Source organism: Balaenoptera borealis (assembly GCF_965194805.1).
Source record: "Balaenoptera borealis genome assembly, chromosome: 12".
NCBI lineage: Eukaryota > Metazoa > Chordata > Mammalia > Artiodactyla > Balaenopteridae > Balaenoptera > Balaenoptera borealis.
This window is the reverse complement of record NC_138869.1, coordinates 95,456,473-95,468,732: the sequence shown is the minus strand read 5'-3', so window position 1 is coordinate 95,468,732 and position 12,260 is coordinate 95,456,473. Positions and strand designations below refer to the sequence as shown.

Here is a 12,260-nt window from a genome sequence, read left to right as displayed (position 1 = left end):
GGTACTACTTGAAACTCTGCCGTGAGGTCTGTGAAGAACCTTGAAAATTAGGGGATTTTAAGTGTAAAAACTGTAAATGAAGAGAAATCATACCCATGTGTAAAATATGTTCAAAATTACTGCTAGAATTTTGTGGACACAACAAGGCAAATGTAGAAGACACAGAAGAACACTTGGGAAAGATAAAAGACAGCAACGTACTCAGTGATAATTGCTTCAGGTCTTAATCAGGGAGGCTAATTCTTCCCGTCAAAGTATAAATGCCATCCTGGACAGAGTGGTACCTTATCAGGAGAGAAAAAGCTAAATGCGGAGCCATAACTGGCTGTTTGTGAGATACCTGACGTCTGGAGAGAGCGTCTGGATGGTTGGATAATTTGCAGAGATGTTCCGCTGCCGGCCTTGTGCCTGGAAAGACGAGGAGGATTCAGCACGGGGGACAGGGGCTCTCGCGGCACTTCTGGGCAAGCCCTTGAAGGTATCTGTACCAGCTGCTCTTCCCCACGAGCCCACCTGAGGGTGTGGGAATACTGAGATACAATTCAGTCAAGGCTGATCTGAGTGAGCCCAAGTTGGTCATTCTTCCTTAAACCTGCCAGAGACATTGTCTCATTATAGCTTTTTACCCCCCAGATAAAGGCCACACACAAAGAGACTGAGAAGGAGAATTAAAACCAGAAAAGCAACCAAATCTAGAAACTTGGGTGTACAGAAGGCTGGGAGGGAGGATTAGAATAGAAGGTAAGAATTAAAAACTGGAGACCCAGAAAGAAGCACACCAAAGAAAAGGGCAGAATGGAATTATGGGAAAAGTCAGCTATTCAGCCTTGGAAAAAAATGTGGAAATTCAGGCTTCTAATACAGCATTTCTCATAACAGCAGACCTGGGGTCAGATAAGTTTGGAAAACACTGTATGCTGTTTCTAACCATTCCCTATATTTTGCAATTTATAGCACAAAATAGCTTATTAATGGCGTTGAGATCTACTGCAATAAAGAAACCCATTTAACTCATAAATTTATTTAAATACAGAACCTCTTTTTCCATATTACCCCCATTCTAGTAACATCCTGTAGGGCTAGAATTCTACACTACATATTTGTCACATGCTTATATACATTATAGTATGATAAGTAAAAACGGTGGTTATGAGAAAAGTGTTTACTTATAGGAAGAAGCAAGATACAATGGGAAAACCAAACTAGGTTAGGAGTCAGGAGAGCTGACATCAGCTGCTGACTCTCTCCAATTCTGCATATCTCTGTAGAAAAAAATGCTGCGTGCAGCTTATGTTGCTGAAAATCCAAAATCAGAGAGAATTCAAACGGCAGCAAGGTTTAGAATTCTGGTTTTTCTCCTAAGAAGATTAATCACTTGTCCAAGTTACTTAACCTCTCCAGGCTTCAATTTACTCATTTAGAAAGTAAGGGACTTAGACATCAACATTGCTATGATCCTACCAAACTTTAAAATCTTATGTATCAAAGGAGCTCTGATAATTCAAAAAAATCCTTTCAATTGGTATCAGGAGACTCTCCTCCCACTTCTCAAAAAAATCAAACAATTTATTAGTAGTTTGACAACCCACTCAAAACTCAAGGGAGCCAAATCATTTTCTTCTATTGTGGATCTCTGAGCATAGACTGAAAACCAGCTTTGTGCTGACTTGACATAATGTGTAAAGCAAAGTCCTCGTAATATGTGATGTTTTCTAGAAGCCTCTACCTTGGACTCTCTTGAGGCTCCTTTAGATGAAAGTCACAGACACTCAACTCAAACTTATTTCAGGAGAACAGGGAGCTTGTCAGCTCAGATAACCATGACATCCAGGGTTACGTCCAGCTTTGGGAACAGAAAAATTGGGGACTCAACAATGCTACATGGATGTCATCTTCCTCAGTCTCTCAGCTCTGCTTTCTTTTCTATGGGCTTCGTTGTCAGGCAGGCTCTCCCTATGCGGGAGCACAGATGTCTTCCTGCAGGTCTAAGCTTCATGATCATTAACTTCTATGCTTAAAAGCAGAGGTATTGCCTTACCCCCAAATAGTTCAAGCAAAATAATGCTTCAAAATAATGCTTCAAAATAATGTTTCAAAATAATGTTAAGAATTATTTGAATGCTTACCCTGTGTTCTGCTGCACACATATAAACTTATGTAGGTCTCACAACTCTAGAAAGTTGGTACTATTAAATTGGCATTCTACAGAAAGAAACTAAGGCTCAGAGAGATTAGTTTATCTACTCTCTGTGTGACCTTCAGCAAATTACTTAACCTCTCTGTGCCTCAGTTTCCTCATCTGTAAAAACGCCAACAACAACTATTTCCTAGGCTATAGTGAGAATAAGATAAGGCTACATAAGAACTGAAGGATGGTACCCAGAGTAGAGTCACTGCATCCAGTGAGAAGCCAGTCATTCTTGGTACCATTTCCACTTGCTATTCTCTTATCCTCTGCCTCTTTCCCTGTAATGGTCCAAAAAACTTCAACCTCATACATTCCATGGTCGTTAACAGCATTAGGTAAGATAGAAAGTGTCACAATAGGTCACAGCTAGAAATGGAGAGAAGGAAGCCTAAAACAGCAGAGTGAGGGCAAAGCTGGAACCAAGATGTAGTATCCAGGTTGGGATGATAGAGCTGAGGGTAAGAGCTAAGTCAAGGCCGCTGATTTAGCCTAGATGGGAGCCAGTAACGAGGCCTATACCCCGGATGGCAGACCCCAGGCACCAGCAGGAAAACCTTTAACTACAAGCTTCTAATACTGCTCCTGATGGGGTAGGAGCCAGCTTCAGAGTGTGCCAGCAGAACAGCTGCAGGTGGGAGCCCGTTCTCCCCACGAGGGAGATGGTAATGAGTTAACCTGGGTGGAAGAGAGAGCATGGAACCCAAGTGAAGGTCACAATCTGACAGGAAGCCTTTCACTGATGGTGACTACATGAAGAGACGGTGCTAAATACTATTCATAAATTACTTGGCAAGTTTCACAACAAAAATAGGATCTTATAGACAATTTAACACATGCCCTGGCAGAAAAAAAAAAAATTTCCGAACTCAGTTGTGAAATATCCCATCAAATCAATACATTTATTTAGGGTGGTTTCCATCAGAACTGGAGAAGCTTTTCTGGATATCCTGACCAAGTGCTGGGTGCCTGGAGCCAAAACTATTCTAAGGCTCCCTATTTCTCCAACATTGTTCTCTGAAATCAGTCACTGTTTCTGATCTCTTTTAATAGACGGTTTCCGATTCATTAAAAATAGCTCCAGGTGAAAACTTGCAATGTCTTTAGCGTGAATATTTTGCCTCTATCTGATCCTGTAGTTAGTGCATGGAGCGATGCCCCCTGAGTTGCTGAAGCTGGGGGACGGGAGGACTCGGGCAGTACCCTCATGCCAAGATGTCTGGCAAGGTCCTGATTTAACAACAAGCAGGTGCTGAGCATCGAGAGATGTCAAGAGCACAGGAGACAGGAGGATACCTCCAATGACAAGAGTCTCTGAATTAGTGAACTATTTGTTATGTCCATTTGACTCCTCTTCCCATAAAATCTGCCAGGATGATGGGAAAGGACTAAACGTGGGAGAGGATTATAAAATGTTTCACTGTGGGGTGGATTTTATTGTAATAATAAATAGGCTTTGTTCAAATGGGGCACTTTTGACCCGGGCAGATATTACTAAATTTACTACTGTGGTGTTTAGCTAAATGTAAAAATATCAAAAAGTACCCCCAGATGCTCAGAAACACAGCTGTCATTTTGTCTTCTTTATATGGTCCTAGAATCCTGACTGGCTACATCTACAGAAAAGTAGACCATGATGTCGGGACCATGAAGAATCAACACAGGCTTAAATACAACTGTTTACTTTTAGTTTGGTTTGGATGAAGTGACCAGTATTTATGACATTAATCAGTCTGGAATTCTAGGGTGACATCATCTCTTCCAATATGCTGGCTCTGTTCTGGCCATCTGGGGTACTCTCTCACTTTTCCCAGGGCCTTGAACATGTGCTTTCCAGAGCACTTACACTTCTGTGCCGTGTTCTTCTGATTAGCTTGTCCATCTCCACTCCAGACCATCCGTGCTTAAAAACCTTCATATCCTCACTGCTTCACACCTTGCTCAACACAAAATGAGCACACAGGAAATACTCAGTGAATAAATGCTTGCCAAAAAAAAATCAAAGAAATTTAAAAGTTATTTTTTAATTGATAAACTTCCTGTTCCAGTATGGCTGAGTAAACTCCAACTGGCCCGTCTTTCTACAGAAAACAACTGTAAACTCTGGACACACACACACACACCCCCAAGAAATCTCTTAGGCCACTAGATTTCACTGGTGAACTCTATCAAACATTTAAGAAGAAATGACATCAGTGTCACACAAATTCTTTCAGGAAATAAAGGAGGAAGGAACATTTCCCAACTCGTTTTATGAGGCCAGCACAACCTTAATGCTAAAACCTAAAGATATTACCAAAAAAGAAAAACAAACTCCATGAACTGATAAATTTCGTTCATGATCAGAATGCATTTGGCTATCCTCACGTGTTTGACGTGTACAAATAGTGCTTCTAGCAAATTTATATAAAGTATTTCTTACTGATTTGTCAGAGAAGAAAAATTACTAATTTTAAGATTTGTATTTTAGGGCTTCTCTGGTGGCGCAGTGGTTAAGAATCCGCCTGCCAATACAGGGCACATGGGTTCGAGCCCCGGTCTGGGAAGATCCCACATGCCGCAGAGCAACTAAGCCCATGTGCCACAACTACTGAGCCTGCGCTCTAGAGCCCATGCTCCGCAATGATAGAAGCCACCACAATGAGAAGCCTGCGCACCTCAACGAAGAGTAGCCCCCACTCACCACAACTAGAGAAAGCCCGTGCACAGCAACGAAGACCCAACGGAGCCAAAAATAAATAAATTTATTAAAAAAACAAAAAAAAAAGATTTGTATTTTAGTGTCCACCAGACGGGCCTGTACAATTTTGTGGAAATTAACTCCAAAATGTAATGGAATTGGCCTCCTGTATCACCAATTTCAGTCCATCCAGATTTATCCATCAGTGGTTTGAAAATGGAAATAGATTATATAGCACAGGGAACTATACTCAATATTTTATAATAACCTATAAGGGAAAAGAATCTAAAAAAGGATGTATGTATATCTGAATCACTTTGTTGTACACTTGAAACACAACAGTGTAAATCAACTGTACTTCAATTAAAAAACAAACAGGCAACCCCCGCCTCAAAAAAAAGAATCTAATTGGATCTCCTTGCCCCTTTTTGGAAAAACCTGTTCATCCCAGGCCAATTTGCAGGCCAGTTTCCTGCTCTAATTAATATATTTGATGGGACATTAATGGACAGGCTGTTCTTCAGTTGGGTGCGCACCCCTAGTCCAATCAGCTATTGCTGGAGGGGGTCGGGTAGTAGGAAATATGGTGGCTGAGGGCTGGCTCATCAGCAGGGCCTGTGGGAGGGGAGGTTTTCCTTAGAAGGGGTCGTGGGCACAGCAGACACCATCACTGTTCAGCACGGTAGCTGTGGTGAGTCGTGGCAGCCTCCTTATCGTATTTTCTACATACTCTTCAAGAAAATAGTTCATCTCCTTATTAATCATGGGACACCACCACAGTGGTCACTACTAGTGCAGCACTAGCCGCCAGTCTACATTTCTTCTTTCTGTGGCAGGTGTAGGATGATTAAATCGCTATCATCAGTGGCTCTTCCTCACTTTTCTGAGGTATATGGAATACTGCTTCTTCCTCAAAAGACACATAATTCACTTTCAATGAGGTCTGCACTCCACTTACCAGGAAAGGTCTAGACGAGGCACAAGCAAAATGGTGATGCTTTGGGTTCTGGGATCCGGAGTGTGTCTTGCTAAGGGAAGATTTATGACGCTGAACCAAAATCCTTAGAAAATGCCAAGGAAAAAGACTGAGAAAATCAAGTCCAGGTGGCAAGTCCAGAGGGCAGAACAAGGTCAAAAACAGGAGACAATCCAAGGATCAGGTATGGAGCAAAACTAGAACAGATGGAAGGTGATGTGAGCACTGCTGAGTGTGCCTTTGCTTGCTTTTATGGATGCACCAGGTGGCGCAGGGTGGGTAATGCTGGCCTAAGGGCACATGATTGAGGGGGACATTCAGGAAAAGTCTGTTCCTTCTCCTTCTCCATTTACCCCTGGTTAAGTTTTTTTGTCTCCGGTCTCTGGAGAGTCATTCCAACTCTCCTCCATCACCTTGGAACCATTTACTTTCTGCTGTGATTACTTCTTCCTGCCTACCTCAGACTCTCCAATTCCTCTAATAACCTGGATTTCAGTGGGGCATGGTTTGAGCCCTTTAACCAGCTTGCTTTAAAGGACACAGCCCGGAAAAAAAAAAAGAAAAAGAAAGAAAGAAAGAACACAGCCTGGAAGGTGAATTTAGCATCTGCCTTGCGGGTTACTGAACCTGTTCCTTCAGCATGTGCATGCTTGGGGATCAAGAAGAGCGAGATTTGTGTCCTCCCCAGGGAAACCCTGCTCCTGCATGCCACTATGCCACAGAGCTGCTTTCTCTGCCCACCCACTCCCGAGCCTGTTCAGCTGCCAGGTAGAGGCAGCCGTTAACAAGGTCACTTGTTATCACCTCTCTGATTCGCTCCCATGTCATCTTAGGAACTCACGCCCCATTCTTCCGGTTGGGTAATCCACATGGTAACAAGTGATATCTCCACACGTGCTGCATATACCACACGTGGCCTGAAAAAGACATACGCACAGCTCTATAGGCAAGTACGATGCCACTGATAATTCCAAATAGGAGAAGGTGCCTTGATTGGCTCAACTGACCCCGAGGCCATTAAAATGTCATTGTTCCCAAGGAAAACGTTTTTAAGGTCAATCCACGGTTGCCCTACTCACAAATGACCAAGTCTGAACCCGTATCTCCACCTGAGACAACTTTTCTTGTTACGCAACCCAGAATACCTGCGATGTCACTGACCCAAGGGCAATTTCTAAGGGTGGGGTGAGCGTGAGGGCTTGGGGCTGTTCCCAGAATCCCTATCTGGGATGCGTTTACAAATGGTGATCGGTCCAGGGTGCCTGAAATCTTATTAGCACTGCATGATGGGAGCATTGAAGCAAAATGGGCTTCTGTGGACTGGCACAGGAGCCAAGCTCACTCTTTTAGTACAAACTATAATCTTACTCATAATTTTGGGGCTATTCCTAGAATGTACATTCTATCTATTAAAATGCTTTGTAAAATAGAAGCCTATTGTTGATAAAGCATCAGCTATTACCTAAAACACTCACTTTTCAGAACCAATATTTTCTCCCTGAGAAAAACTTTTTTCTGCTGCTTCTGAGGTGTCTGTTATTTGGTACTATTCCAACAGCCCTCAACTCTGAAATGTTTACACTAGCTAAACATACACAACTTACAAAGAACTGGCCACTTCACCCGGAATTTCCACCTATTCACTTAATCAATTGCAACATTGAAGCAGGCATTACCTTGGTCAAGGCTATACTTCAATTCAAGAAGTATTTAACTGTTTACCAGTGGCTAAATGCTGACTCAGGATCAAGGGAATTGTTTATTGAGTACACAGTGTTTGCAACACATGGGACAGATTTAAACTGGACAGAGAAAAACCCCATCACAAAAGTGCTTCAGGTTACCACTGATCATAAAATGGCAGGCAAAATCATTTCTGCCATGAACTGATTGTGGTGACTTCTCTCTTTATTAACATGAACAGAAATATCATCCAGCCCTCTAACACAGAGTATAGGGGTAGAGCGTTCCGCAGGAGTTTAGAACTTACGTCAACACAAGCCTTTCTCAACCAACCAAGTAGTATTTCCTGAGTACCTACAGCGGAGGAGATACAGGTACTAAGAGACGGGTTGACCTTTTGAATAAGCAATTTCAATTGTTTTTCTTATTCAAGTAACTCAGGATCCACAGTAACTCCATCTAATGAGCCACCAAAGGAACTGCAAGTTGAACTAAACTGATGTCCACCACAAAATCCTTTTTCTCTTGAACTCTATAATAAAGTCTCCTTTCTCTGTGCATCTAACTAAATAGCTACCTGTAAATAGAGTACACATAGCAACAATATACTCCCACATATATTTTTCCACATCTGTTATCTTATTTAAGAGCAAGGGGTTTTGGAGTCAGAACTGAGTTCCATTTGTGACTGTCATAGTAAGTAAATGTGACCTTGTGTAAATCACTTAAGCTCTCTGGGTCTCAGTTTTCTCATCTCTAAAATGGGATTCATAATAGAAATTGGGTAATTATAAGGATTAAAGGAGCTAATATTAGCAAATTTCTTAGCACAGGGAGTACATAATCCATAAATCGTAGATTTAATTATTATTCTTTAACAATTGTCCCAACCTTTGTAAGTCTACCAGGCACTTATAATTATCTCTGTTGAACAGATGAGATTAAGTAATTTATCCAGGGTTCAACAATTCAGCAGTGGCAGCTCCAGGGCTTCTGATGCCAGGCCCCAAGACTCCCACCATCACCCCCAGTCAACCTTATAGACTTTTACAGAATGGGCTGCACTGTCCAGCACAAGAAGAGAATTTTCCTTGGTGAAGGTCAGTGCCACAGGATGGGAAAGACCGTGGGTGATGATGGGCTTCAGTACTGGAAACTCCTCAGGTTTTCCTAAGCATAGGACAGCCTGACTAGAAGTATCGGCAACAATCACGTTCCCCTGGTGATCAAAGGTCACAGCGGAGGCGGTTATTTTGGAGGGGAAAAAGAGGCTCAGCCCAAAGGCATCCACCTGGCCGATGAGCTGCATACTTGCGCTGAACACCTTCACCGTGGTGCTGCAGGCCCCGGTCCCCACAGCCAGGGGGTGCTCTAGGATCGCAATGGCCCCGGTGAGCCAGGACACCGCCACCCCCCGGGGATAGCACAGGTGAGTTTGCAACCGTTCAGTTCTCCGGAGGACTCCTTCTGGAAAGTCGACTTCCAGGAGGTGCAGGGACCCCGCCTCCGCATCAGTTACCATGACCCCATTCTGAGGGGTGGTCTCCACACCCCAAGGCAAGGAGAACTGGCCTCCGATGACAAGCTTGATCTGGCCAAAGAAGTCAAACACTTTGATGGAGCGGTCGCCGGCGTCGGTGACAACCACATGGCAGTCGTTGGTGACGGTGACGTCAAGTGGGTACCTAATGTCCTGAGCAGCGTCCCCCTTCTCTCCAAACTGATGGGCACATCCTCCCCCAGCGTCAAAGATCTTGACACGCCTCCTGCCGTCGTGCACCACCACGACTCGCCCCGTCTTTGGACACAGCGCCAGCCCAGTGGGGTTGACCAGGGTCCCCCAGCCTCCGAAGGCGTGGTGGCAGGTGAGGATCCCGGGGGCGGAGGGGGCGGCGCGGGGGGCGGCTGGGGCCGGGCGCAGCGCGGAGCCCAGGAGCTCCAGGAGGTGCAGCACCGGCAGGCAGTCGCTGGTGTCGCAGCCCCTGCAGGCTCGCCGGCAGAAGGGGCACTCGAGGGCCAGCGTCCGCGGGTGCGCCAGGGCGGCCACGCAGGCCAGGCAGACCACGTGGCCGCAGGGCAGGTTGCGCGGGCGCCGCTGCTGGCGGTGGCCGAACCGCTCAAAGCACACCTTGCACTCGAGCAGGCTGATCTCGGCCTCGCGCACCAGCTCCCGCAGCGCCCGCCCGCTCCCGGAGGCCTCGGTACCCATCGCGCGGCCTGAAGCGCTCCCGCCGCGCCGGCAGCCTGCGGAGCTGTACGCTGCCCCCGCGCCGCCCAGGGTCACGGTCACGGGGCGGGGCGCTGGTCCTGACGTCGGCGGCGGCCGGCCGCTCGGCCGAGACCTGCTGCCCCCTGGTGGGCACTGCATCCTGAGGGCCTGACAGTGGACATTGACAAGCTGTATCCACAGCGCGTGGTCAGACCTGTAATCTTCACAACGGTCATGGATGGATTATCTTCAATTTACACTTGAGGAAACATACATATTGAGGACAAGCGGGTTGCTCCCTGGTACCTAGCAGAGTGCCCTGCAGTTTCCCGTCGGCAGCGCTGGGTGCTGGGGCCTGGGGCTGGCCAGGCATGAAACCTGGTCTCAGAGCTCACGGTGCTTATGATCTGACTGGGAAAACACAGACGTACAAGGGAAATTAAAATCCCAGGGGGTGAGGCAGGTGCACGTACTTCTTTTGGGTCTTCTATCACTCTTGGAGTACAGTAGATGCTTCATGACTACTTGTAAAATGAATTTATGTATGAATGAAGCAATGTTATAGGAAAATATATGCAATCCAGTAGATGAATTTGTGTCAGAGGCGGGGACTGTGGCTGGGAATGTCTTCCAGAGAAATTAATATGAAAGAAGAAAGCTGTTAATAATAAACTTACTCCATGCCTGCCCTCTTTTAAGTGGTTTCCATAGGTTATCTTACTTAAACCACATGACAATCCTACTAGGTGTGTTACTTTCATCACCCATTTTCTACCATAGTGTTTGTAGAGGTTAAGTTTCTTACCCAGGGTCACATGGCTAGGAAGTGGCCAGGCTGGGATTTGAAGCCAGGCAGTCTGACTGCAGAGCCCACACTCTTAACTATCCCAGTCTTTTCAAACTTGGTTGCACATGGTAAATACCTGGGTCTCATCCTCCAAAGATTAATTTGTCCAGGGTGTGGGCTGGGCAGCTGGGATTTTTCTAAAGCTCCCTAGGGGCTTATCATGTGCAGCCAAGTTTGAGAACCACTGTGATATGACAGTCCCACACATGACAGCAGGTTAAATTCTTTCCACCTCAATCAATATGGAAAGCACAGAGAATCTACAATATGTTCAAAGATCCTCAAACAGGAGATAGCACAATCTCTCTCAGGAATCGCGGTGGTACTACAAGCAGTCACTTTCAGGAGTCTCCCCGCAATGGATCACATGAACATCGTCTTTGGCAAAACCACTTATCAGATCACTTCTCCTCATTTAGAGATAATTACTGTGATCATTCACCCTCTTATTGGCTAGACTTCTGAGAAAACAAGGGATTTTTATCCCATTAAATCCCCTGGAGGAAGCTTTAATGTAAGACAAGAAAGAACATTTTCTTATGCAGTGTTACAAGATTCAAAGATTATCTGTGTATTGGGACACAGTAACCAATTTAATATTATAATTTCAGACTACAGTACATTTTCATTCCAAATAGAAATTACTTTCTGAAGTAATCCTTAAGTCAAGAAAAACATTCAGGAAATCTAAATTCCATCTAAAAATGGAATATTTTTAGAATTAGTACTAAAAGAGATATAATGAGAGCCATGTATAGAATATTAAATTTTCTAGTAGCCACATTTTAAAAAGGAAAAAGAAACTAGTAAAATGAATTTAATTGCATAATTTAATCCAAAATATCCCAAATGATATCCTTATGACATGTAATCACTGTAAAAACTGTTAATGAGGGCTTCCCTGGTGGCGCAGTGGTTAAGAATCTGCCTGCCAATGCAGGAGACGCGGGTTTGAGCCCTGGTCTGGGAAGATCCCACAGGCCGCGGAGCGGCTGGGCCCGTGAGCCACAATTGCTGAGCCTGCGCGTCTGGAGCCTGTGCTCCGCAACAAGAGAGGCCGCGATAGTGAGAGGCCCGCGCACCGCGATGAGGAGTGACCCCCGCTTGCCGCAACTAGAGAAAGCCCTCGCACAGAAACAAAGACCCAACACAGCCATGAATAGATAAATAAATAAATTTTAAAAATTATTAATGAGATATTTTACTGTTTTTTTTTTTTTTTTTAGTACTAAGTAAAGTCCAGTGTGTATTTCAAACTCACAGCACATCCTAATTCAGTTCAGTAACCACATGCAGCTGGCGGTTACTGCGCGGAACAGAGATCTAGACCAAGCCTGTGATTAATTACCTTCTCAAGATGCTTTTCATACGGATTTCACTGATGCTTGATGTGCTTCTAACTTGTCTCTGCTCCAACATTGTTTTAAAACGAATCCAAAGACCCCCAACTCATTGCTGTGACGGAGCTTCTACCCCACCCCTCAGCGACGTCTTGCCAGTGAGCGTGATTCTCAGTAGAGAGGAGCTCTGCTTGGTGAGTAGCCTGCCTTCTTCTTCTTGATCCTGTGCTGTCCCCGTGCGGCAACCAGTAGTACTGCACCAAGAGGCTGGCGGCGTTTAGCGAGGTAAACCAGACAAATCTGCAATAAATACGACTTACTTAAGAATGTTCACAGTCAT

At 44.8% G+C, this 12,260-nt stretch overlaps 2 protein-coding genes across 2 annotated transcripts in view; both read right to left on the bottom strand.

Annotated features, from left to right (window-relative positions):
• Window positions 1-12,260, bottom strand: part of TPMT (thiopurine S-methyltransferase) — a 102,859-nt gene that overhangs the window by 65,037 nt on the left and 25,562 nt on the right. The window contains exon 11 of the mRNA XM_082346419.1: window positions 11,929-12,220. The gene's annotated coding sequence lies outside the window, so the exon portion shown is untranslated. The remainder of the gene's footprint in view (window positions 1-11,928; window positions 12,221-12,260) is intronic.
• Window positions 7,588-12,056, bottom strand: NHLRC1 (NHL repeat containing E3 ubiquitin protein ligase 1). Its single transcript, XM_082346393.1, has 2 exons — window positions 11,929-12,056; window positions 7,588-10,144 (listed from the first exon to the last, which is right to left on the bottom strand). Exon 2 carries the CDS (start codon window positions 9,890-9,892, stop codon window positions 8,546-8,548), a length of 1,347 nt encoding a protein of 448 aa, XP_082202519.1. The 5' UTR covers window positions 9,893-10,144; window positions 11,929-12,056; the 3' UTR covers window positions 7,588-8,545.

Bases quoted from the DNA above. Each gene is read 5' to 3' on its own strand.
- NHLRC1 (XM_082346393.1), bottom strand. From the start codon at position 9,892: ATGCAGTGCCCACCAGGGGGCAGCAGGTCTCGGCCGAGCGGCCGGCCG.